General features: G+C 41.2%; 2 protein-coding genes and 1 pseudogene across 2 annotated transcripts; all 3 read left to right on the plus strand.

The window, feature by feature from the left end:
* The first annotated feature begins 4,610 nt into the window (after nt 1-4,610).
* LOC117559446 lies at nt 4,611-6,457 on the plus strand. Its single transcript, XM_034236214.1, has 5 exons — nt 4,611-4,650; nt 4,751-5,449; nt 5,568-5,699; nt 5,782-5,822; nt 5,910-6,457. Exons 1-5 carry the CDS (start codon nt 4,611-4,613, stop codon nt 6,033-6,035), a joined length of 1,038 nt encoding a protein of 345 aa, XP_034092105.1. The 3' UTR covers nt 6,036-6,457.
* A 6,353-nt stretch (nt 6,458-12,810) lies between these two features.
* Nucleotides 12,811-17,570, plus strand: LOC117559447 (annotated as a pseudogene).
* Nucleotides 17,571-20,053: 2,483 nt separating this feature from the next.
* On the plus strand, nt 20,054-21,812 carry LOC117559443. The gene is made up of 5 exons (XM_034236212.1): nt 20,054-20,108; nt 20,240-20,935; nt 21,044-21,163; nt 21,258-21,301; nt 21,391-21,812. Exons 1-5 carry the CDS (start codon nt 20,054-20,056, stop codon nt 21,508-21,510), a joined length of 1,035 nt encoding a protein of 344 aa, XP_034092103.1. The 3' UTR covers nt 21,511-21,812.
* The last annotated feature ends 5,710 nt before the right edge of the window (nt 21,813-27,522 follow it).

The raw sequence follows: 27,522 nt of genomic DNA on the forward strand, positions 1-27,522 counted from the left end.
TAAAGATCGGCGTGACCACAAGATAGATAAGATCTGAAAGTTATGTTATTTAAGACAGTGCATTTTCAAAGACACATTGATTTGTGTGTGTTCCCCCCACAGACTGATATATTTAGAGTTATTGTTTTGGTAACCAGTCATACTTTTTGTTTAGACCCAGTGCACCATATTTAACATGACAGCAACACGTTGAGTCACTATGCAATCAGAAATCCTCACTGTGATGGTTTTTAGAAGATAAGTTTGGTCAAAATAAACATTTCGTTTTGAATTTCAGCTGCCAAATGTCCTCAAGCTTTTAATTATCTAACTATGCGTAATGATTATTAATTACATTATAATTACTAAGTTTAGAACTTCAATAGAAGTTTTCCATTTTGTCCAACCTTTGACTTTTTTGTCTCAAACACCCATACATTTAGTGATGCGTTTCTAATTACTGCTACTCACTGAGAAAAAAGAGAAGAAAATAAAAGAAAGTTCCCGCTCTGGTCAGCTCGATCACATCAAGTTCAATCTAAGTTTTTTTTTTTGCCCTCCCCTCCCGACAGGAAATGTGGTTGTATTCGTGAGCCTGTTTGTTTGTTCAAGTTGCTTCACAATGACGCCTTTGCTTCTTACTTCTCATGTACAATACTTACAGCCACAGTTCATACAAATAAATAGATACAGATGAAAAGGCACTGATACATCTAACTTAAAGGTCATGAAGAAGAAGAAGAAGAAGAAGAAGAAGAAGAAGAAGAAGAAGAAGAAGAAGAAGAAGAAGAAGAAGAAGAAGAAGAAGAAGAAGAAGAAGAAGAAGAAGAAGAAGAAGAAGAAGAAGAAGAAGAAGAGAAGAAGAAGAAGAAGAAGAAGAAGAAGAAGAAGAAGAAGAAGAAGAAGAAGAAGAAGAAGAAGAAGAAGAAGAAGAAGAAGAAGAAGAAGAAGAAGAAGAAGTTATTGTCGGTAGCCTTTACTTTCTCTTTTCTACAAACACGTGTTATTTTATTCTAACTAAAGGTTGTCTTGATACATACATTTGGATAAATATAAAGAAATACGGAGACGTAAAGGGACATGGAAAAAATAAAAATAAAAAACAGAGACAGAAAAACAAATGTCAGGATAACAGGTTTGTATCTCGTGCGCACGAGAAAGTTGCTCTTATGGGAATTGCAAGTTGATTGTACCTTACTAAAATGGGGGGAAACCAACAGCTGTTTGGGCCACGACAATACATCTGTCAGTGTAAACTGCTATGCTCTATAATTCGGTACAAATGTTCGCGTTATCCGGCAAAACTATTTTCTAAATGTGGAATGAACACAGCTATAAGCCAGAGACTCAGATGTTGAAACACATTTACAAAAGTGAACAACTAGTGGGAACCAAAGCTAGGCTAACTAGCTTTGACTTTCCGAGTACAATGCACACTTAAAGACATAATGGCTGCTTCTCTAAGTAAACCACTCAGGGCCGCCCCTGGCCAACTTGGGGCCCCAAGCAACATTGTGAGATGAGCCCCCCCCCCCCCACAACCGACAGGAGTGAAAAAAAATGTTTTGGAAACAAAGTAGGCTACTTTGCAAATATAATTCCTGTTTATTATTATTATCAACACAGTTACTTTTTTATACAGTGAGGTAAATGGTAAATGTGCATGTATGTCGTTCAGTATGCGTTTACAGGTGAATACGTCTGCATTTCCTGCCAAATACTAGCCTCAAAAAGATTAAAATATAATTAATGCAAATAAACTACTTCTACTATCATAATCAATTCAATAATATAAATACTATATTATTTTATTATAATATAGTTGTAATATAGTCAAGACAAAACATGCTTATGACATGCTCAAAAACTGATACTTCTTAAATCTGTATTCAAACGTAGTTCCCTCTGTCAGCAATGTGTCAACAACTACACACACATTTCTATCAGTATTTGTCTGTGTCGTGGTTGACATGATGATGACTGTTAGGAGTTAAGGGGAGAGGCTGAGCATCACCATGAAATGTGCAAATTGACATAAAAATGAATAAAAGGGGAAAAAATGCTTCATGTTTTTTAGGCTGTAAACTTTAACTGTTATGTAAGCCAACTAGACAGACAGTGTATCACTCTTCCTCCTGTACATTAGCAGATAAAAGGCATCACATACTTGAATGAATGGTAAATAAAGAATGCTGGAAATAACTGCATCTCCATTAGCCTATATGCTCTGCAGAGACTGCCTTCTTCATGTCGTGAATTGCAGCTGATGTTTTAATATGACAATTGGCAACATGACATTTGACTTATACAACATTAGCAAGTTGTACATTTCACTCATACAATAACCCACCTTCGAGTGATGCTCTAGTTTCTTCATGTTTTTTTTCTTTCCCTCTTACATGCGCCGGACTGAAACTGTCTTTTCACCGACATCTCTTCACCTGCACTAGTGGCCGTATCAAAGCCGTGATTGGTCAGATGTCGATTCATTGCAACGGTGTCGGGTTATAGACGTGCTCCCCTTGTCACCTCTCACTCTCACTGGGGATGCGCGGAGAACTGAGCGGAGAACTGAGCGGAGAACTGAGTGGAGAACTGCGCACAGCAGCTGAGGCCCTCTGGGCGGGGCCCCCTGCGCAAGGCGAGGCCCCATGCAGCCTGCGTGATTGGCCTGTAGGGAGGGGCGGCCCTGAAACCACTGATAGTTGTGTGTTTCGAAAATAAGGAGACAGTCCAATATAAAATAGGAATCATTCCTCAGTTTTACCATGTTCCCATGTGCAGCAGATGCTAATGAGAAGCATAGGGTGGTACACGTATTTTTAAAACTTGACTTCCCAATTAACACATCATCGCCTTTGAATAAATAAAATAAATTAGAGGGCCAAAATGCAACATGGAGTTATATATAATTTGCTATCAGAAACACAAAAAGAAGTACAAAAACTAGGGATGCACGATATTGGTTTTTTGAAACCGATACCGATACCGATAACTTCCTGCTTCTCAAGACCGATACCGAAAACCGATAATAAAAAAAAATGAACGCCACTAATTATTTTAACGCGATTAACGCATGTGTATTTTTTTTCCTTGGCCGCCCCGTAGTTTCAGAGCGCATCGAGTTTAAAATACCATCTACAAGCTGATGCTGACAGCCCCGCTCCTGCCGCCCGCTTGTGGCAGACCACACTTCCACGCTCACCGGCAGGCACCGACTGGCCATCTGGAGGACCGGGAGGGTGTGTGTATGTGTGGCCCGAGCGAGCGAGAGAGAGACCTTACGTGCATTGTTGTTGTTAGCATCTGGTGCTAGCTAGCTCCGCTAACGGATATAAGGAGCTGTTTAAATGAAAACAGAGGAGCGACATTTCGCCACAACTGCGCCGAGCACTTGACTTTATGCAGGAAGCCAGACAGTGAGACATTGTACGAAAAGTCAGCACACTCAGCACGGATAGTGCGCAACATGATTGCAGCGTCCAGGCAGCTCCGATTCGAGCATATGCCTTGAGTTGCACATAGCTCCAACGCCCATACCACCGACGACATGTTTGTTTACTGTCCTGGCTTCACGGCCGCAACACCATTTACGTCACAACCAGGCATGAGTTAGGGAGCGCTGGATTTGTGAAGAACTCCCCTCTTCCTAAACCACTAATACCACAGTACTGGCAAAACGGGAGGAGCTGAGTGAAAAACAAGCGCCCCTAATCCCAATCCACCCACACCGCAGTATTTTTTTCTTTTTTTTTACCCAAAAAATATATTGTATATTATCGGGGCTATTAATAATAATAATAATTACTTACATTTATTATAGCGCTTTTCCAGATGCTCAAAGCGCTTTACAAATACACATTACACATATATCATACATGCAATGGTATTAATACTGGTATCGGGTTTATCGGGATGACGTCATAATTCCTAATATCGGGCCGATAATTATCGTGCATCCCTAACAAAAACAGTGGCTCGGAGCATCTTGTTGCAAATCTTCATGTGTGGTTTCCTCTAAATAAGATTTGAGATAATGGGTACGTAGGCTATTGTCCCATTAATAAAGGTTATTGCCAAATCTGACCAGGCCTCACTGGCATGATGGGTACAACTAAAAATATCAACCTATAACCACAGCCATTAACTGTAAGCATTCAACATTAACTTTAAAGTAGCACTAAAATGGGTTAAATCACCTCCCACACACTGCCTTTCAACTTCCTTAACAACACACATCCCCTAAATCTAATCTTGAAAGAAATCATACAAAGCGTAAAAGCACATCTAAATTGAACAAATAGAATGACATGGCTGAAAATTACAGAATATTGCTCCAAATAACCTCAAAACACAGTGCATGTTGTGAAAAGAACACAACACCAACCTCCACACATACATTTGAAAATAAATTAATACATATAATTTATTTTCAAATGTATGTGTGGAGGTTGGTGTTGTTACATTTACTGTCCTGCAACAACGATTCACACACCTATAGCCACCTGATCGGAACGTTTTGCAAAAGAACAAACCAGTGAGTTCAGCCAATCACAAACAGCCTTCGTCTCCTATAAGAGTAAAGAGAGCGTCCGTCAACACAGGACACAAACTGCAGAGCTTCAGGGAAGATGCTACTTTGGATTTATCTTGTGCTTCTTGGTGAAATCTGTGAGTCTTTTACAACCTTTTTGACTTTTTCCGTGTGCATGAATTTAATTTGGATTGAAAAGACAGATTAATAATCCTTTTATGCATTTCTCTTATGCAGGTCAGGTGCCAGCTGTAGGAAAAAACTCAAGTATGACTCAGGATAGTGGGATCATAACAGCTAACGTTGGGCAGAAAGTGACTTTGAAATGTAATTGCGAGGACGAATCTGTAACTTTCCTTTCCTGGTACCAGCAAATCTTGGGAGGCAAACCTGTCATCATATCAACTCGAATGCGGAACTCAGATGCTACCATCTCCCCCGGGTATAAAGAAAGGTTTGGCGTCTTTGAAAAACATAATGGAGGCAACAACGATCTCACAATCAAAGATCTTCGCCTGTTGGATTCAGCAAGTTATTACTGTGGGGTTTTAGTATTCAACGCAATTGAATTCGGAAAAGGAGCATTCCTTCATGTCAAAGCATCAAAGTCCAACATCAACGCGGTCGTCCATCAGCTAGCGTTGGAGCCACTTCGGGAGGGAGACTCTGTGAATTTGAGCTGTTCAGTGTATGCTACAGTATGTGAAGGGGAGCAGAGCCTCTACTGGTTCAGACATGGTGCGGCTCAGCCTGCAATCGTGTATCCCAGTACCGGACAGTGTGAACATATCCTTAAAGGAGGGTATGGCATGAGAAATTGCACTTTAAAACTGGCTTTAAAGTCTGTGAGCTCTCCGGATGCAGGGATGTATTACTGTGCGCTGGCCTCCTGTGGGGAGATCGTGTTTGGAAATGGAACCAGAGTGGAGATTTTAAGTAAGTGATTTAAACTTATATTGCATATTTTGCAAAGAATATTGCCATTTTATATTCTATAACAAAATAGATATACAAAAAAAGGCATATGACATGTTTTCTTCACAAAATGTGTTAGGAGATTCAACCAATCAACGATTTCTGCTGGTGTATTGCCTCAGTTTGGCATTGGCTGTTTCCATTATTGTGATCCTGGCCTTGGCTTACATTATGTACAAGCTGAAAACAAAGTCTTGCACCGTCTGCAAAGGTAGGACTTTCCGAATAAAAGCTCTTAAACATTGTTAGCTGATTTGACCTAGCTTGATCAGTTGTGTATTTTTGATTTTCAGGAACTGTTTCTCATCAGGCGTGTTCAGCTTCTGATACTTTGGTAGGTGAACTTTAAAACTGAAGCCAAACATCTACTTTGTTCTAGGACTATATTTCACACATAATTTGTATTTTTTGTCACTAACAGAGCCAAGATGCAGACATTCTCCATTATGCTGCTCTGAGTCTGAACCGATCCAGAGAACGACCTCACCATGAAGACAACGTGGAAAGTGTTTGTGTCTACTCTAGAGTAAAAAGCAGGAAAGTTTGAAGTACAAAACCATCTATTCTTCCTGTCAATCTATCGCAAGAGAACTTCACTTGACTATGTTCAGAATTAAATAATGTTGAATGAATTGAACATGTGAAATATGTTCTAAGATGCCATTTGCCAAGACTATACATTTCTTTATACAAAGCAAGCTCATAAAAAAAACTATGTCTATTAATATCTTCCTTTGCCAGAAACAGAAGCATTGGTTGCACCTTTCAATCTAAAGCCGCCCCTCTTCGTTTACTTTTCACTCCTGCGGTAAAGGTGGTGTGAACAACAGAGTAGAAGTTTCCATCAGTGGAAACAACAGTTCGAGCAGCGCATGATCACAGGAAGACTGGCCTTTGTGCAACTAGGGTAAGGGTTAACACCAATGACTTGTCAAAGATGATGTTAAAGAATGTTCACATACCTATAACTCCAACGGTCCAGATATATATCTTAGCTCATGTGAAGTCTGGTTTGATTGAAGCTTTCAAGTCATTCTATTAAACTTAGTTTTAGTCATCGGTCACAGCTAAGTTTCACAGTTTCATTTCCCCAAAACTCATCTGCCCAAGTTTGACCCCAAGACAGGCTTTTCTAGGAAATGTGTCAAAAATGCAATTTCCAGAACTCTTGTCGTTGATAGAGATACAAAAACATGGGTATTCTCAGATAAAAATACTAAATAACAACATTTTCTTTTTCCCATTTGGCTGGGCAATATGGCTCCAAATACAAAGAGGATATTATGTAATACATTATATGCAAGATATATGATAGTGTCAGTCTGGATACAATGAACAGTATGTGAAATTGCAAACAATAAATAAAGAGCATCATAAATGAATATAAGAATACTTGAGTAAATGATATTTTTACAGTGTTATTGGTTCAAATGACCTAACTAGCATTTTCCACGTTTCAATTTAAGCATAGTGTGTCTTTATCTATACAAATGATATAACAAATGTCTGGACAAAATAAATAAGATGTTACTTTCAGCTAAAATCTACGTTTACATTTTTGGCTAAAATGTGTCTTTTGGAATTGTACTGGTTTTGACTGATGAAAACACGTCTAACACTAGAGAGAACGGTCAAGAACTAACAGGCTAGATGCATCAAACAGTAATGGAAAGTCAAGAGGATGCTGTCTGATCTGAGTCCCTCCTCTTCACAACCTCAAACCACATCCATTTTGCACATTGCCATCTTAAGATAGTCTACTTATCTATTAAGATTACACTCTTCCTAAATATAACAAATTCATTTTGTGTCCAATCTCCAGAGATATCTCGGAAAACACACCAAATGTTTTCAAATGAGTTTAGATCTTCATGAAAAATCGTTCTCACAGACTACATTAACACTGTAGGGGAAACTGACCATGTGATCATCAAGCGTCATGTCAGGCTATTTTTGGTTAGCCAATCAAATGAATGTAAAGATGTACTTTGCAAACGACCAATTAAAACCTTTTCTTCAGCTACGGTTAAGCCCGGTCCCTTTGAAGTGACTGAGGTGAGATATTTCCACTCTCTAACACAACCAACATAACTGATGTCTGTAGCGAGTGAGAAACAGAAAGAAGATCTGCACGCCTGTGAAATGGATATTTAGCTAAGTTAATTCTAAATGTAAAAACGCCACTGTGAAATGTTCCCCTTTGGTGTTTGGCATGTGGTTACTTTGTAAATCAGATGCTCATAAAACTCTCAGTAACACTATGTCAAAGTCAATTGGACACAATTGTTACTGCTCCTTCAAGGTGTGGGAGCGAAAAGCGGGGTGACCATATGACATTTATAAAAGACACGCTGCATGTGTGCCCACGCTAAGCGTATTCATGATGCCAGTATACTTCCCGGGTTATTTACTGTAAATGCGCCGATTTCACTGCACATACCAAAACGTGCAAGAATCTTTTTTTAGCCTTGTGTGGTCACCAATCAAACACGAGCTCTCAGTATACCCTGGTCGTGCATTTCTCTAGGACCCTATGCTTGCTTCGTCTTTGTGGTTTCGAACAGGAAGTCTCTGCAGTGTGTTCATGCACAGCATCCGCACCCTTTTTCAGAAGATCAGAGGATTGTTTAAGAAATCAAACTAATAAGTCATTTGATAAAGTATACCAATACTCTTGACAAACGTCCAATGATCGTTTAAAAATCAGCCCGGTATTACAGTACACTCAGTATAAGTTACTGTCACCATCATCCTTTTGGGATAAACAATTTATATTGCTTACTCTTATAACAATTGTTTAAGCCACCTGTTGAATTGCATCAATTATGGGTATAATAGAAAACCTTAATACTTTATACAGAACCATAGCAATCGATGATAAAAAGTCAAATAAGTGCCATTGTGGAGATTGATTGCAAGTACGGAATGAAAACTAGAATCAGATGAGTGGAACATGTCATAAGAAATCATGGATCTGTCTAAATGCAATGTATTCGGTTAAGCATGTGAATGAACATGTGTCCCAATCAGGATTTTAGGTGTCGCATCTCGCTAGCCAATCAAACACATCGTCTTATTTCTGAGGGGGGAGAGCGTGTTCAGATTAATTCATTCAGTGCAGCATTTTGAACACGATGACATCAATTCAATTCAAAACCTTTATTTATCCAGGTAAAATCCCATTGAGATCAATGATCTCTTTTTCAAGGGAGACCTGCAGCAGTAGGTTCCACAAGAAGACATAAACAACAGAACAACAAAAGGACATCATACAGCAAAATGTACAGGGATTACAATTTACATATTTAACCACAAGTACAGGTACCAACAGCATCTGATTTTGTAGCATCCAACCGAGCTTTAAAAACATGTAGTGGTACTAGCTTGGTAATTTTCCATTCTTTTTGCAGACTGTTCCATGTTAGTGGAGCTGCACATCTAAAAGCTTTCTTCCCTAAGACAGTCCTAGCACTTGGCACATTTAATAAAACCACAGCATGCGATCTCAGGCAATAAGTACTTTCAATTCGCAGAGATCAGGGAGCAGATATAAGATGGTAGTTTATCCAACATGGCTTTGTAAATGAAAAAGTACCAGTGACTGAGCCTCCGTACAGTAAGTGATGGCATAACCGCCTTGGTATACAGGGTACAGTGATACAGTGGTACAGCGTAAGTGCTTTACAATTTGTCAAAAATCTCAGTGCACTGTGATACGCAGCATCTAACTTGCTCAGGTAATTGGCAGGTGCATTCATATATAACAAATCACCATAATCCAGCACAGGTAAAAAGGTCACAGTGACTAGCCTTTTCCTGGCCTCAAGCGAGAAACAGGACTTATTTCTGTAAAAGAAACCTAGCCTAACCCTCAGCTTTTTAAGCAGGTTATTGACATGAAGTTTAAAAGTGAGACAGTCATCAAGCCAGATACCCAAGTATTTGTAACAGGTAACCACTTCAAGTTGTATTTCTTGCGTAGTTACAACATCCAAAGCAGTCTCTGGTGTATTTTTAGCTTTAGCTTTAGAAAAGAGCATTACCTTGGTTTTATCCACATTTAAAAGAAGCTTAAGCTCAGAGAGCTGAGCCTGAATAATGTTAAAAACAGCCTGTAATTTAACAACAGCCTCGTTAATCGAGGGACCTGCACAGTACATAACGGTATCGTCCGCATAAAAATGTAAGGTTGCTCCTTCGACATTTTCACCTAAACTATTAATATAGATAGAGAATAATAGCGGACCTAAAACTGAACCTTGTGGTACACCATTAGTGATGTTTAACCACTCAGAAGACAGCCCATCAAACTGAACACATTGGGATCTTTCAGAGAGGTAGTTCACAAACCAGCCCACTGCATGGCTGGACATGCCTATACTGACCAGCCTTTGCTTCAAAATGCAATGATCGACGGTATCAAAAGCTTTGGATAGGTCAATAAATAGAGCTGCACAACTCTGCTTATTATCTAAAATACTCGTAATATCATTTACCACTTTCATTGTGGCAGTGATGGTGCTATGTTGCTTTCTGAAGCCTGACTGATGTTTAGACAGGATGTCATGTGTACATAAAAACTCCTTTACCTGTTCACTCACTAGGCGTTCAAGAACCTTGGCCAGAACTGACAACTTAGAGATGGGTCTATAATTGTTTAATAAGGTGGCCTCCCCTCCTTTTAGTAGTGGCAGGACATAAGCTGACTTCCATACTTTTGGGATTTTGTTCGTGCTGAGGGAGAGGTTAAAAAGAGTAGTAAGAGGTGGAGCAATACAATCTGCAGCTATCTTTAAAAAGAAAGGTTCTACGTTGTCCGGACCAGCCGGCTTTTTAGGATCTAGCTTGGTTAAGACTTCACGAACAACATCAACAGTAAAAGGAGTAAAACTGAAGGGGTTTTCCAGACCACATTGTTCTGAGTCACCGACTGTGGTGTTCACAGAAGCAGAATTAGAAACAGAATGAAACAGAGAGCCACAGGACACAAAATGCTCATTAAAACAATTTAGTATGGTGGTCCTATCCGATATAGTGCCAGATACTGTGGTAAGGCACGGAGGTAGCTCATTACGGATATCACCGGTGGATATCGATTTTATGGCTTTCCAGAATTTTCTAGGGTTGTTCAGGTTCTTTGTGGTTACTGACAGATAATACTTAGGTTTAGCACTTTTGACATGTGAAGTGAAGCTATTTCTTAGCTGCCTAAAACGCAGCCATTCTACCTCTGAGCCTGAATTCCTAGCCTTTGCCCAGGCCTTGTTTCTCTCATGTAGGAGACTAGATAGTTCAGCAGAAAACCAAGGATTGTCTCGTCCCTTCACTCTAAATGTACGCAGGGGTGCATGTCTATCTATAATTTCCATAAAACCAAGATAAAAATAAGACCATGCGGTTTCCACATCAGCACACAGATCGATTTTTCCCCAATCAAACCCAAACAGATCATGAACAAAACCCTGCTCCACAAAATGTTTGATGTCTCTCTTGATGATAATACGAGGTTTAACCTTTTGGACCTTAGTGTCCCTAATTGTGGCTACAACACAGTGGTCACTCAGATCATTTGCAAATACTCCCACAGCTGAGTATTTATAGGGAACATTAGTTAAAATGAGATCAATTAGGGAGGATTTATTTGGGGACTTAATATTAGGGCGAGTAGGACTGTCAACAATCTGAGTAACATTTAAAGAGATACAAAGGTTTTTAAAATCCTCTGACACTGCAGTTAACCAGTCCCAGTTAAAATCTCCAAGTAGCACTATTTCCTTGTAGTCTAGTTGCGATAAAATATTTGCTAGTGAAGACAAGGAGTCTTTGACAGCTGAGGGGGGTCTGTAACAGCCCACGACCATGACCTGTTGACCCTTTGCCACTTCTATATTTATGGCTAAAAATTCAAATTGCTTACTGATAGATTTGGAAACTACAGCGGTTACACTGAACTTATTCTTAACATAAATGGCAACGCAGCCACCTTTATTAGGCCGGTCGGTACGATACACATTAAAACCATTTAAGGCAATGTCAGAGGCCAAAATAGATTTATTTAGCCACGTCTCTGATAAGACAATGACGTCTGCGTCAGTCGAGCTCGCCCAGATACGGACAAAATCTAGTTTACCTAACAGACTGCGCACATTCAAGTGGATGAAACCCAACCCAGATCTAGCTTTAAAATCAGCAGGAGTAGCGATCTGACTACTACTACTGGGCGGACCAGGGTTAGGTTGTACATTTCCCGACAGTAATAACAACAAAAAAAACAGGCATCTTTTCCTCTTAAGCGACACACATACATTGTCATCTACTTTAGAATCACCGGAAAAGTCTGCGAGAGTGTGATTAGAGCTTCAGAAGCAGTCCTGAAGAACCATCATCGCAGGAAAACAAAAAAGACAAACATATTTTGTCGAGCAGATTGACTGTGACAAGGCAACCGGTAATTGTTTGAGCAACACATCCGAACCTTTGCAGGGGATGCCCACTGCGGGTGGCAGAACAGACCTGAATCCAGTAGACTCCTCAGAATGATTAGAGATCTTCTCATAGTCCAAAATAGTTAACAGGCACAGCAGAATCCCGATATGGGCCATTTTCCCAGACCAGGGAACCGCGATGTTCCTGGAGGAAAATCAGCACAGCAGCAAAGGACAGGCGAAAGCAGCAGCGTGGTATCCCCGGGGGGAAAGCAGGCCTCTGCTACAGCAGAACCAGGACAGGTGGGAAGCAGGCCCCAGCCGTGGTAAAAACCTCCTCCGTACAGCAGCACACGCCCGGTGGAAGCAGGCCAAGCCCGAAGCGTGGATCCACTCCGTTTCTCCGCGACGACTCCGGGGTAAAAACCTCTCCAGTACAGCCGTGGAGGTGGGAGCAGGCCTCCGTAGATCGCAGATCGCAGGCAGCAACAGGTAGAGCTGCTCCGTCTCTCCGCGACGTCTCCAGGGTAAAAACCTCTCCAGTACAGCCGAACTTAACAGGTGGGAGCAGGCCTCCGTAGATCGCAGATCCCAGATCGCAGGCAGCAACAGGTGGAGCCGCTCCGTCTCTTCGCGACGAGCAGGCCTCCGTAAATCGCAGATCGCATGCAGCAACAGGTGGAGCCGCTCCGTCTCTTCGCGACGTCTCCGGAGGAAAAACACCTCAGTACAGCCGTACTTACAGGTAGGCCTCCGCAGATCGCAGATCGCAGATCGCAGATAACTAAAACTACTACTTGTATAAGCAGGGATGGCTAAAAGTTTGTAAGCAGGAGAGCTAGATGCTAACAGATGCTAACAGGTAGTGCGAGCCTGTAGAAATTGCAACTGCCTCCAATGACTGTTGACGTGAGAGTGACATCTCCGTTGTTTGCTTTGTTTCTGACATTCCTAGGAGCCGCAGGTGAGTTGTCTGTTGTGCATGCATTTGAATACATTTAATATGATTACCAATTAGCATGCAGGCATTATGAGGCTTTTATAATTGAATTAAATGTTCTCTTTCTGGATCTTTTTTAGCCTCTTCAGCTCAGATGACTAGTCTTGAATCATCCATATATATATGTGCGTCAAGAGTGGTTTTTATTCGGCCACTGTTGGCGACAGCTTGACTTTGCGATGTTTCCACGAAGGTGTTGGAGTGATGTTTTACTGGTGCAAGCAAACTCTGGGACAAAGGCCAAAGCTGGTGTCTAAATTCTATAAACATGAACGAAACGGCACCTTTCGCAATGAATTTAAGAACGATCCACGTCTCACACTAGACACAGGCAATGGTAAAAATCACTTTTACGCATTTCAGAGTCAGCATCTTACTACTGTACAGGTAGCTATGCAAACCTTTTAGAATTTGTAGATGGTGTTACTGTCAGTGTGAGGGGTTCAGGCAATATCATCCCAGCTTTGGTCCGCCAGTCAGGAGGCTCTGTGACTCTGAACTGTACAGTACACACTGGCAGCTGTGATGGAGAACACAGTGTTTCCTGGTTCAAAAACTCTAGAGAAAGTCATCCAGGACTCCTTTACACCCATGGAGATAATCAGTGTGAGAGGAAACCCAACACACAAACCCAGACCTGTGTGTACAACCTGCCAATGGAGAACCTGAATCCTTCTCATGCTTTGACGTACTGCTGTGCTGTTGCCTCATGTGGACACATACTGTTTGGAGACCAGAAAAAGTTGGACTTAGAATGTAAGTAACAGTAAGTAACCACCTTCTCAATATCCTACAGCTTCGTAATCTCTTCTGTTATCTTAAACCAACACATTCTCACTCCCAACTCGGCCTATGTTGACGTTATGTCAGGGTCCCTGTCGTCACTAGGGATGGGTATCGTTTGAAATTTATCGATTCCGATTTCGATTCCGGTTCTGCTTATCGATTCCGGTTCTTATCGATTCCCCGTTTCGATTCCAAAATTGTAAAATAAAGAGGTCAAACGTTTAGATAACAAAAATATATTTATTCTTAAAAGCTTTAACTGAAATTGTTACTAAAAAATATACATGCAATACAAATGTATTGCACAATAGCTGTGCTTTATTTTAACTGAGCTATGCCTGTGGCAAGCTATTAACAGGCATTACACTTTGCCTTTTCTTTTTCTCTTTTAGTGTAGTGGAGCCTCACTTCAGAGTGTTTACCGCGACCTATCTTTGGTGTTATGAAGTGACTGAGCTCGTGAAATGTCTACGGGAGGGCGGGGGAGCATCGCTGCGGGGCAACTGTGGACCTCTGTCGCCTGTCAGCGCAATTTATATGATGCCGTTTAAAAAAATGAAGGGCGGTGCCGGCCGTCAGCGTACCGAGCCGGCCGTCAACGGCCCGCTGACGACCGGACGTTCTGTGATTCTCCAGGTCCGCCCTGTATTCCACCGGGTCACCGCAGCACCGCGGTGCAGACGGACCCGCTGGAATACAGGGTCTACCGCGTTTAGGAACCGTTAAGCAGAACCGAAATTGTGTATTTTGTATGGGTACCCGGTACCCGGCATTTTCTTATCGGTTCTCATCTGGAACCGAGTTTCGGTTCCCAACCCTAGTCGTCACTTTCCAACGCAAGGGGGGGCCCTTCAGCGTCGAGTTTCAACTATCAGGGAGTCCCATTGACTTGCATAGAGCTCCCTGAATGTTGGTAATAGACGAGTTGGGATCGCGGCGAAATGCTCACCGCAGATCCATTCTCACAGCGTTTACCAACTTTTTTCTTACTCAATATCAAGCCACACTTATTGTGTCTATTCTTTATTTTAATTGAATAATTTCGGACTTTTGTTGCTGTCAGTTAATTATCCTTGTGTTTATTTATTTGTTTGATTAGTAAATACAAGTTGGAGTCCGTCAGGACCGAGGGTCGGAGCAGCAAGACCCGGAAGTAAGTATTCTCTCAGCTTTGCTTGGTCTTAACATGACTCAGTGGTGTAGTTAATAAAAAATATATTATCAAACATAATATTAAAATGAACTCTTATTTTGAAAATACAGCTTCCTGTGTTCGAATGAGGGGGACGGGATGGACACGTTCAAATCCAGTTTTGGATAGTCTGCCGTGGTTCCATCCCATGTCAAAGTGCTGTTTGATGCTCAGCGTAACCCTCGGCACACTGCCACTCAAACATCCAATCACAGAGCTTGAGGACGAATCATGGGGTTTGTCGGTTTTTTCAAGCAAAGCGGAGAGAATACTTACTTCCGGGTGTAAAATTCTCTAAAGCAACTACTATGAGCTGCTCTGACCCTCGGTCCTGACGGACTCCAACTTGTGTTTATTAATCAAACAAATAAATAAACACAAGGATAATTGTGTGTTATTTAAGCAATCATACACGAGAGGCCGTTCTTTAACGTCATTATTGGTACGACAGTACTGCGGCAGGACCGAGGCGCTTGCGCCGAGGTCCGTACGCCTGTATTGGAGCAAGCAGTTTGCTTTTCAGGCCAAGGGTATACCGTTTTTCTCAGACGCGGAGGGATACTGACTTGTTGTGAAAAGGCACGTTCTATTTGACCGTTCTTTGATCGTGGAATCAAACACGCCTATTGACCAATCAGAGAGCTTGCTCACACCTATGTGTTATAGAATGTTGAGTAAATAACAGTGTGTGGTTTAGAAAATAATACAAAATTAGAAGGAAAAAACGATGAAACAATACAGATTTCAGTATTCTGAGCCCCTACTCTCCCCCTAACTGATGGCAACAAAAGTCCGATATTATTCAATTAAAATGAGTGGTGCACGATAATTATCGGCCCGATAATTATCGGTCCGATATTAGGAATTATGACGTCATCCCGATAAACCCGATACAAGTATTAATAGCCCCGATAATATAAAATATATTTTTTGGGTAAAAAAAAAGAAAAAATACTGCGGTGTGGGTGGATTGGGATGAGGGGCGCTTGTTTTTCACTCGGCTCCTCCCGTTTTGCCAGTACTGTGGTATTAGTGGTTTAGGAAGAGGGGAGTTTTTCACAAATCCAGCGCTCCCTAACTAGAGCTGTGACGTAAATGGTGTGTGGCCCTGAAGCCAGGACAGTAAACAAACATGTCGACTCGTCGGTAGTATGGGACTATTTCAAAGTTTGAGAGTTAGATAGTTCGCTTGCTATTTGTATTAACAAATGCAATGCAGAAGTTCCACGAGGAGGGAAAAAGGCAACGAGCTATAATACTTCCAACCTGATTAGTCACCTGAAACATCGCCATCGCTACGATGGTGTGTTAAAAGCGTACGAAGACGCCTGCGCTGCTAAACTAGCGGCGAATCCAAAGCCAGCTGCAAAGGCACCGGGGCTTTTACCTATCGACGAGGCTTTTGAAAAAGGCAAGAACTTTATTTGGGAAAATAAATATGGTCACTTTGAAGAGTCAAAACTGTTCTTGGCTTTGTTTTGTTCATAGTAGTAATGCTCATGTCATTTGCTCACTACTAGTCTTTTTTTTACCACCAGGTGTGCAAAAACTACAGGTACATTTAATATATATATATATTATATTATTATCGGTTATCGGTATCGGTATCGGTCTTGAGAAGCAGGAAGTTATCGGTATCGGTATCGGTTTCAAAAAACCAATATCGTGCATCCCTAATTAAAATAAAGAAGTAAACACAGTACGTTTGGCTTGATATTGAGTAAGAAAAAGGTTGATAAACGCTGTGAGAATGGGTTTGCGCATTTCGCCGCGATCCCAACTCATCTATTACCAACGTTCAGGGAGCTCTATGCAAGTCAATGGGACTCCCTGATAGTTGAAACTCAACGCTAAAGGGCCCCCCCTTGCGTTGGAAAGTGACGACAGGGACCCTGACATAACGTCAACATAGGCCGAGTTGGGAGTGAGAATGTGTTGCTTAAACTACAGATGAACTATACACTTTTGCCTGGGAAGATTTCTTGATCGGAGCCTTGGTATCCTGGTGGTTTTTCTGGTGTATGCAGCGTATAAGATGAACAACAGCAACAACTGCCAATGTACAGGTGGGCTACCTGTCATTTTGTTCATTTGATAGAGTGTACTGTATGTAGCCTTATAACTAGTGGAGGCACGACCAGTTACATTTAATTTGAAGAATAAAGTCTACCAAATGAATTCAAGCTATCTCCATGTTCTGATAGTGCGCCCCACTTACTAAGGGCGCTGGAAACGTTTAAGTGGTCTTGATGTTACAATATGAATTCTCTTTAGCTAATGGTGGTTTATTTTCCACCATATGTCTTTTTACAGATTCAGGATGTTCAGCTGCTTTAACCCCGAATGTTCTGGTGAGTATTGTCAAGTATTGCACTACTACAACAATGCATATTTCAGCAACAAGGTAACTTATATTGGCTGAAAATAGCAACACCTTTGCAAATAAAAATGAAAAACATACTGCATTCAGTAGCTGTTTGGCCTTTTCCATTACTGGAACTTATCAACCCATAACCTCGACTTTGGGTTTAAGTTCTTCCTCTAATTTGAACTGTTTTGACTTTTTGGAAAATGTAATATAACTTTTTATCACCAGGATTATCAAGATCCAGACAACCTCCATTACGCAGCTTTGAAGGTCAACAGATCCACAAGACAGAGGGACACCGCACAAAGTGAATGCGTGTACTCCGGTGTAAGGCAGTAAAGCTAATGATATTTCATTTGCACTTTAAAGTGTCTATCAAGCTATTAAATGTCTTTCTTTGTCAAATTCAACCTTAATATATTTGATGTAAAGTCTAGTCTTGCAATAAACTAATAAAACAAGTGCTCTCAATGGCGAGGTTCAGCTTTATCATTAAGAGTGTGTACATGATAACAGAAAATTACCACGCCCATCTATTTAACACCCTGTACTGACAAGGGGACACCCAAGTTATATCAAATGTTCAAGGCATCATTTAAGCCTTGACACTAGTACAATGAGCACACTGAGGGGTGAGTCAATGTCATGAGGCAGTAGCAGCACATTGTTTGCTTAGATTTGTTTGTTAAAAAAGATCTGTAAGGTGTTTCTTTGAGCCTCTGTGTGGTTGACACACAGAAATTATCACTCAATCTACTCTGGTCACGTACTTCACTAGGACCCTCAGCTCTTTTTTGCCTATGTGGTTTCAAACAGGAAGTCTCTGCAGTGTTCTCATGCACAGCAGCCGATCAGTATGACTCTTAAGGGCAGACTGTTTTAGTAGTACTTCAATTCATCTGTCTCAAAAGCCTTTGGGGTTTGATACAATCATAAGTACAGAAGCAATATACAAACAACAACTCTTTAACATTTATGTATATGCAGTCAATCGTGAAATAGTTTTTGTCTGTATCCTTTAGCACTGTAACTCTATTGCCAACAACCTTTGAAGGCAGCTTTACGGAGTAGCACTTTGCTGAACGATGTCATAAGCAACGTTACACTGCAAGCAAAACATATCAGTTTTAGCCATGCTAATGACATGGCTCTAGATATGTCCATGTCGATTGGTCAAATGGTCCAACACTTTGATCTATCTCAACAACTATTGGACAGTTTGAAATTAGATGTAGTGCATGCACCCATCATGCCCACACGATGAATCATACTGACTCTGGTAATAAAGGGATCTTTCCTAGAGCACCACCATGACATTGACCTTTTTATTTTATGCAACAACTCAAAAACACTAAAAATGGTTCTTATAAAGTCACATTTTGTCACATTTAAAACGTAGTTGAAATACCATTTAGAGTAGTACAACAAAACAATAGATGGAAAATTGCAAATGGCATCTTGAAACATCAGAAACCAACAATAGTAGTAGTAGTCAAAGTAGTAGTAGTCGAGGTAGTAGTATAAATAAAGACAAATATGTCTAAGCTGGTAGGCAGGTTATACAAGTATTTACGTTTTCAGCTAAATTATCAACAGAACAGAAGGATTTGTTAAAAAATATTATGATGCATGTGAAAGTATATCAGCCTGACATAACATAACGTCAGTTCCTTGCCCTTTCTATTGGCTGGGCGAATTGCAAACCACGCCCGGTAAAACTCTGAAAAGTTTTTTGAAGCCGCCATTGTATTTGCTGGCATTATCATTATTAGCATTAGCCCTGCGTATCAACTGAGAGAGAATAACGACTGGCTACACAAAAGAAAACAGCGGCGTTCTGACGATTTACTCGGAAGGCTTCAGTAGAAGCTGCTGGGTTGTTTGCGGCCTGCCAGTAAACCCAAAGCAGAAGAAGATGAAGTGACGTCAGCGGCTCATTTGCGTAATCTTCCCTCAGGAAAAAGTACTCCGGTGTGAACGCGATTGGTACTCAGTGCCCTGGGCTACTAAGTGCCGGGGATACTAAGTGCCGGGGAAACTAAGTGCCGGCACTAAGTACGGCAAAGTACTTGTGAAAGCGGCTATTGTGTTAATTGTCTTAATATACCTTTTGTTGGGGAATAATTTGCTTAGGTATTTAACCTTTGACACAGTTCATCGTTTTCTCCTTTCACTGTCTCTTTTCCCATGGCATAGGTCTACGGCCTTGGGTATTGCTGCTATCTCTCTTATGGAGGGCAGCTTGGTCATAAACTGCAACAACAATGCACCCATTAGATAGTTTATTGTTCAAGGACATCTAGAGGCCCTTCTTTTCTGGAACGTAGGTTCCCTGGCGCGTTCTTTTCTATGGACGACAGCTCTAGTTGGATTCAGGGTCCATATTTGTTTGGTCTCGCTGATGAGGAATGTTGATTATTACACTCTGAACTAGTTAAAACCTTGGTCTGCAGAAGAGATCTTCAGAATTGATTTGGCATCCGCAGTGTCACCTCATGGCGGCAGCACATGTCTTGTCAAATGGCCGTAACTCCATAATAAACCATCAGTGTTTGCCATTAAAGTTCCAGCTCTCCCCGTGTCTCTATGAGTTTCGTCTTCATTACTTCAGAAGTTTCCGTCACACCTTTCACCGAGTGAATCTTCTAAAGAACCAAATCTGAACATGTGGTCAGGTTTTTTATAAGTAGGATGAACAATGTCACCTCAAGCTGGCCAATCAAAAGCAGTCTTGTGTCTTAAGAGTGGAGAGAGTATCGAGATCATTTTCACTCAACTCAAGAATACGAACAAGATGACGTCTCCAAAGTTGGTCTTTTATCTGACGTGTTTGTTCTTGGGAAAAATTGGTGAGTTGTGCAGATCCAAGTTCTATCTTTTCGCCTTTTGCAACTCTTAATGGAAATGCTTCCAATATTTTTGTATTTAAATATTCTGCAAAATTCATCGGAACTAATTGTGTGCATTCATTTAATTTCAGTCACTGCTGACCCAAAATTACCCTCAAGTGTTCGTCAAGAGAAACATTTTGTATCAGCTACTGCTGGAGAAAATTTGACTTTGCAATGCTTCTATGAAGTTGGTGATACCACTTGGCTTTTCTGGTGCAAACAAAATCCGGGACAGAAACCAACTCTCCTTTCTTCCATCAATTTGCCTCAAACAAAAAACTATTTTTATGAAGAACTCAAGAAAAATGTACACTTCACACTGAATAGTGGAAAAAGTAACTTGACAATTTTGGACTTGCACATTTCAGACTCAGCTACTTACTACTGTGCAACTCTCTCTAACATTGGCTTGACATTTGAGGAGGGCTCTATTATCAGTGTCAAAGGTTCTGGTTTGAACCCCCCACCTTCGGTCCATCAGTCAGCATCTGAGATCATCCAGCCGGGAGGCTCTGTGACTCTGAACTGTACAGTACACACTGGCAGCTGTGATGGAGAACACAGTCTTTACTGGTTCAAACACTCTGAGGACTCTCCAGGACTCCTTTACACCCATGGAGGCAGGAATGATCAGTGTGAGAGGAAACCCAACACACAAACACACACCTGTGATTACAACCTGCCAATGGAGAACCTGAATATTTCTCATGCTGGGACCTACTACTGTGCTGTTGCCTCATGTGGACACATACTGTTTGGAAATGGGACCAAGCTGGACTTTGAAGGTAAGCACATTTCTAAATTATTTAATGAAAAGTAATGAAAGTCTAATTTCCGATCACACATTTTAAACACAAAGCTAAGTTTCCGTTGTTGGTGTTTACTCTCTACAGATGAGGTTGACTGTCTTGTGTATTTCTTGAGTGGATCTTTGGCATTCAACTCCATTCTGGTCATTTTACTGGCTTTCTTAGTGCACAAGATGAAAAAGAGAAACACCTGCCAATCAATGGGTAACTTGTAATTATTGTATACGTCCGAAAGATTGTTTGCAACCAAAGAAACGTGTTGAGAAATACAAATTATGTCTTTCAAATGTCTTTCCAGAGTCTGAAGCAAGATTATCAACTCCCTCTACAGCAAATGCAGAGGTATCATTTATGTAAATAAATTACATTTTGTAATCAAATGTTTACTCCTGTTCAATATCTTTTTCCATTTCTATATATTTTGTTACCAGGGTTACCAGGATGCAGGCAGCCTCCATTATGCTGCTGTAAGTGTCAATGTGCCCAACAGATCAAGACGACAGAGGAACATCCCCAATGATGAATGTGTGTACTCTGCTGTTAAGCTGTAGACAAACCATGTTTCATTACTTATGTTAAATACAATTGGATTTAGTCATGTTTTTAAATTGATATAGATTTAGAAGTAGATTTCATAATGTTGTGCTTCAAATGCTTTCTTACGGAGCCCCTAAAGGGACATGGAAAAAAAAAAAAAAAAAGAGAGAGAGAGAGAGAAAAAAAATAAAGTCAGGAAAACGGGTTCGTTTCTCGTGCGCACGAGAAACGAATCCGTTGTGTGTAGAGGTGTGTGTGGTTAAAACGTAACAGCCTGTAACAGCCTTATAGCTGTTCAGTGAAGGTAAACACAGTGTAGGCGGTGCGTAAAAGCTCTTTGAGCGCTGGTGCTGCTCTTCTCTGAGTTACACGTCCCGCTGCCTCCTGGAGTGACCACACACCCCTGGCCGAAATGTCCTTAAAGTGAAGTCAGAGTACGAAATATATCTCAAATAATGTATTCACTGTCATTTCCCCATGTAAACATAACAGTCTGCAATTAAATGGCTATCTCCTGTGTCTTCACTTCCTCCTTGGCGCACTGGTAACTTTCTCAAAAAAAAGTGCGCACGAGAAAGTTTATCGTGCAAGCGAGATACTAACCCGTTATCCTGACTTTTTTTTTTCTCTCTGTTTTTTTTTTTTCATTTCCCTTTAGGGGCTCCATACTTTCTTATGTCCATTGTATTCAAAACTTGCTCAAATATGAAATGGACACTTTGATCTTGAGACAATACATCAGCATGTATATTCACTTCCTCAGCAATATCTATTTTTTTACAATATTCAGACAACATTTTAATGTTCTAAACCACAATAAAGAAATTTGTATTTTACAAGAGTATGTAGCTTTGATGTACCTTCTCTGATCCACACTCCTATGGAAATCTAATAGATTTAATATAGCAGTTTGACTACAGGGGTGTCCACATTTTATTCTGTGAGGGCCACATACAGAAAAAGATACAAAGGGCTGTGCCGCTCACTAGAGGTGAGGTATATTGCCTTATCAGTGAAGTTATAAGTTAGCAAAATCAATCAAATGTAGGTAAATCACGCTTGATACTTGAAAATGCTGTAAGAAACACAACAGCCTACATCACAGCTCTCCATAGGGTTTCATTTATTTTCTTTGCAGCTCATTCCTTAAAACAGAAGCTTCAGATTAGTTATAAAAATAGGAAATATAAAGGATAGATTTCAACTTGTTATATAATTAAAGGTGGGGTATATCATTTTGGAGAAACCAGCTCGAGTGCTCTAGAATTTGAAATTACACAACCGGAAAAAATCTGCCTCTTCCTTCAGACTTTCTTACAGAGCCCCTCCTCCAACACACACAAACACGCACATGACCAATGAGGGCACGAGATAAGTTTGTGCACAGATGGAAGGCTGACAGGTAGGTAGGCCATCCAGTTATTTTAGCCGGGCCGGCTAAAATGATTGGTCGTGCTTTTTACAGTACTACGGCTTCCACAGATGAAAATGTGTTATGTATTTATTGTCAAAGCATTTAATGTATTCATTGCTATCGGGATGTTAAGAGCATTCCATGGAATATAACAAAAAGTGTATCTCGAGCCGGTTTCTCAAACTTACCTAACCCACCTTTAAGTAATTGGGCTTTTCTTTATCAACTAAGATTTGTTGGAACATTTTCCCAACTTGAATTGACTGAATTTATTTGAAAAGGGGGCTTATTAAAACATGAATACTGTGTAATATCTTTGTACATATACATTTCAGAAGTACGATATATGACTAACACAAGTTTCATTTGTGGGCCATATTTGTTATACTTTTTTAATTAGCTGGGGGCCGTTTCAAAATGGCCATGTTTGGCCCCCGGGCCGTAGTTTGTACACCCCTGTTTTAGGAGTTTAGTTATATTGCATATTGACAGACAAAACGGAGACTGAACAGAAAACCAGTGTTCTGTACTCCAAAGCAGGATTCGGTGTTAGAGAGGTAACTTGAGGGTTAACTCAGCGTTTCCATCCTACAACGCTGTTTCACTTCTTACCAGGGTAGATTGTAAATAAGTTGTTTTCTGCAGTAAAGTTGGGCATTTTACCATGGAGGTCAGAGCGGATTCATTAGCTTTGTAAGCCAGCATCAAGAGGCCATTCAATGAACTGCAGTTTTGTTCTACCTTGCGTTACCTTAATTTTTCAGCACAAGAAGATGATGCTTGTCTACGACATACAAGACACAAAAAGGATGTGCAATGCATATTCACTGGGTAACAGACAACAGTTTCAATGTGTACGGGATTGCTCACACAAAACAAATATATAGTGTATATAAAGTATAAATGAGAGGCCTGCTAACAGCATTGCTCCATTCTCTTGATTTAATGGGGTGCTTTTAGTGCAGAAAAGTAGCCGTAAAGTAGAGGGACTTTGTTTGTTCCATAGGGATGTCACAGTGGGTTGCTCTGGTTCAAAAGTCACTACTTTCAGAACATTTGTATGTAGTATCTATCTTAGTCCAGCAGCCTTGGTGGTTTTAGCAGGATGTAAGTGTTTGCAATTGTACATACACTGAACAAAAATATAAATGCAACACTTTTGTTTTTGCTCCCATTTTTCATGAGATGAACTCAAAGATCTAAAACATTTTCTATATACACAAAATAACCATTTCTCTCAAATATTGTTCACAAATCTGAAAAAATCTGTGATAGTGAGCACTTCTCCTTTGCCGAGATAATCCATCCCACCTCACAGGTGTGGCATATCAAGATGCTGATTAGACGGCATGATTATTGCACAGGTGTGCCTTAGGCTGGCCACAATAAAAGGCCACTCTAAAAATTTTCAGTTTTATCACACAGCACAATGCCACAGATGTCGCAAGTTTTGAGGGAGCGTGCAATTGGCATGCTGACAGCAGGAATGTCCACCAGAGCTGTTGCCCGTGAATTGAATGTTCATTTCTCTACCATAAGCCGTCTCCAAAGGCGTTTCAGAGAATTTGGCAGTACATCCAACCGGCCTCACAACCGCAGACCACGTGTAACCACACCAGCCCAGGACCTCCACATCCAGCATGTTCACCTCCAAGATCGTCTGAGACAAGCCACTCGGACAGCTGCTGCAACAATCGCTTTGCATAACCAAATAATTTCTGCACAAACTGTCAGAAACCGTCTCAGGGAAGCTCATCTGCATGCTCGTCGTCCTCATCGGGGTCTCGACCTGACTCCGGTTCGTCATCGTAACCGACTTGAGTGGGCAAATGCTCACATTCGATGGCGTCTGGCAGGTTGGAGAGGTGTTCTCTTCACGGATGAATCCCGGTTTTCACTGTTCAGGGCAGATGGCAGACAGCGTGTGTGGCGTCGTGTGGGTGAGCGGTTTTCTGATGTCAATGTTGTGAATCGAGTGGCCCATGGTGGTGGTGGGGTTATGGTATGGGCAGGCGTATGTTATGGACGACGAACACAGGTGCATTTTATTGATGGCATTGTGAATGCACAGAGATACCGTGACGAGATCCTGAGGCCCATTGTTGTGCCATTCATCCACGACCATCACCTCATGTTGCAGCATGATAATGCACGGCCCCATGTTACAAGAATCTGTACACAATTCCTGGAGGCTGAAAACATCCCAGTTCTTGCATGGCCATCATACTCACCGGATATGTCACCCATTGAGCATGTTTGGGATGCTCTGGATCGGCGTATACGACAGCGTGTTCCAGTTCCTGCCAATATCCAGCAACTTCGCACAGCCATTGAAGAGGAGTGGACCAACATTCCACAGGCCACAATCAACAACCTGATCAACTCTATGCGAAGGAGATGTGTTGCACTGCGTGAGGCAAATGGTGGTCACACCAGATACTGACTGGTTTTCGGACCCCCCCAGACCCCCCCAATAAAGCAAAACTTCACGTTTCAGAGTGGCCTTTTATTGTGGCCAGCCTAAGGCACACCCAGTGGTGTAGTGGGGATTTTTTTACTGGGGGGACGCTATTTTAAATTAGGTCATCCCAAACAATGCCACACAAGTGCGCACGCGTGCAGTGCACTCACAAAACGGGCAGACAGGTCCACAGAAACTACCGGTATGCCTAGTCCTACTTTAGTTACTGTACTGCAAAAAGCAGACGGCGCTGTGCTCAACACACACACAGACTCAAAACCATGGACACACTGGCACATACGTTACATAAACAATGTATAGGCCTAAATTGCATAAGCTACAGTATTGCAACTAGCAGACAGCGCTGCTTTTCTCTCTCTCTCTATCTCCACTTTCAAATTTCAAACTCATAACAAACAAACAAAATTCCCAAAGTTGTCCTGAAATTAACTTATTAAATTAAAAAAACGAAAAATATATATAGCCTACTAATGCAAACATTGAATCTGGACTTGAAATTATTCTGATTAGGCCTAGCCTACATTGCAAATAAGCAGACAGCGTTGCTTTTCACACACACACACACACGCACACGCACACACACACACACACACACACACCTTGCGTTTTGAAGACTGATAAATCCGAAATGGATGAACAAACTTTTCAGCCCAGTTTCCCAGCTTTGCAGTCTATCCACGGGTATGCCTCTTGTTTCCTCCGCCACATCTCCTCCGTCCATACCTCTGGCAAAGGTGAGCTTGAGCTATTCAGGGGAACGTTGCTAGCGCAGCTAACGTGCACGTTAGCTAGCATTATCCACGTCTTTAGGCGGCTCTTCTGATGATGTACTGTAGTACTAGTAGCAGCTTCACTTGTAGCTTCGGTGCTGCTAGCCTCTTTCTTCTTGTGAATTATATTCTTTTTAGAAAATAAGTCAAGTAAAAAATGTTTGCCTGCAATTATAGAGCTTTTTCGTTAGCGTTCTTGAGGGAAAGAGCTGCCGCAAAATCGGCGGGCGGTAAACTGGCCGTGGGTGTGTCACTGACACACCCCCAGCTCGCCGCGGGGTCACGAGCGTGATGACGAATCATAATTCTTTAAGGAAATCGTTTTTATTTTGTATTATAATTACTGTGAAATGTATTGTGTTTGTGTCATTATTACAACAAATACACACTTGCAACTTATAAGACTGGCAATGATTTTATATTTATTAGACTATTAAAAAAAAGATCATGCTCCAAATAAGTGGGGGTACGGCGTACCCCACGTCCAATGCCCACTACACCACTGGGCACACCTGTGCAATAATCATGCTGTCTAATCAGCATCTTGATATGCCACACCTGTGAGGTTGGATGGATTATCTCGGCAAAGGAGAAGTGCTCACTATCACAGATTTTTTCAGATTTGTGAACAATATTTAAGATAAATGGTTATTTTGTGTATATAGAAAATGTTTTAGATCTTTGAGTTCATCTCATGAAAAATGGGAGCAAAAACAAAAGTGTTGCATTTATATTTTTGTTCAGTGTAGATGCTCCTTAATCCAAAAACCACTTGCAGTGCCCTTAAATAACTTGGAACATTTTATTTGTTTGGAATATTGCTGAATTAAAGGTATTTAAATTAGGGCTGTCAAGTTAACGCGTTAATAACGTAAAAAAAATTAACGCCACTAATTATTTTAACGCGATTAACGCATGTGTATTTTTTTCCTCCGCCGCCCCGTAGTTTCAGAGCGCATCGAGTTTAAAATACCATCTACAAGCTGATGCTGACAGCCCCGCTCCTGCTGCCCGCTTGCAGCAGACCACACTTCCACGCTCACCAGCAGGCACCGACTAGCCATCGGGAGGACCGGGAGGGTGTGTGTATGTGTGGCTCGAACGAGAGAGAGATCTTACGTGTATTGTTGTTGTTAGCATCTGGTGCTAGCTAGCTGCGCTAACGGATATAAGGAGCTGTTTAAATGAAAACAGAGGAGCGACATTTCGCCGACAACTGCGCCGAGCACTTGACTTTATGCAGGTAGCCAGACAGTGGGACATTGTACGAAAAGTCAGCACGGATAGTGCGCGTAACATGATTGCAGCGTCCAGGCAGCTCCCGTTCGAGCATATGCCTTGAGTTGCACATAGCTCCAAC

Source organism: Gymnodraco acuticeps, unplaced genomic scaffold, assembly GCF_902827175.1.
Source record: "Gymnodraco acuticeps unplaced genomic scaffold, fGymAcu1.1, whole genome shotgun sequence".
NCBI classification, from domain to species: Eukaryota; Metazoa; Chordata; class Actinopteri; order Perciformes; family Bathydraconidae; genus Gymnodraco; species Gymnodraco acuticeps.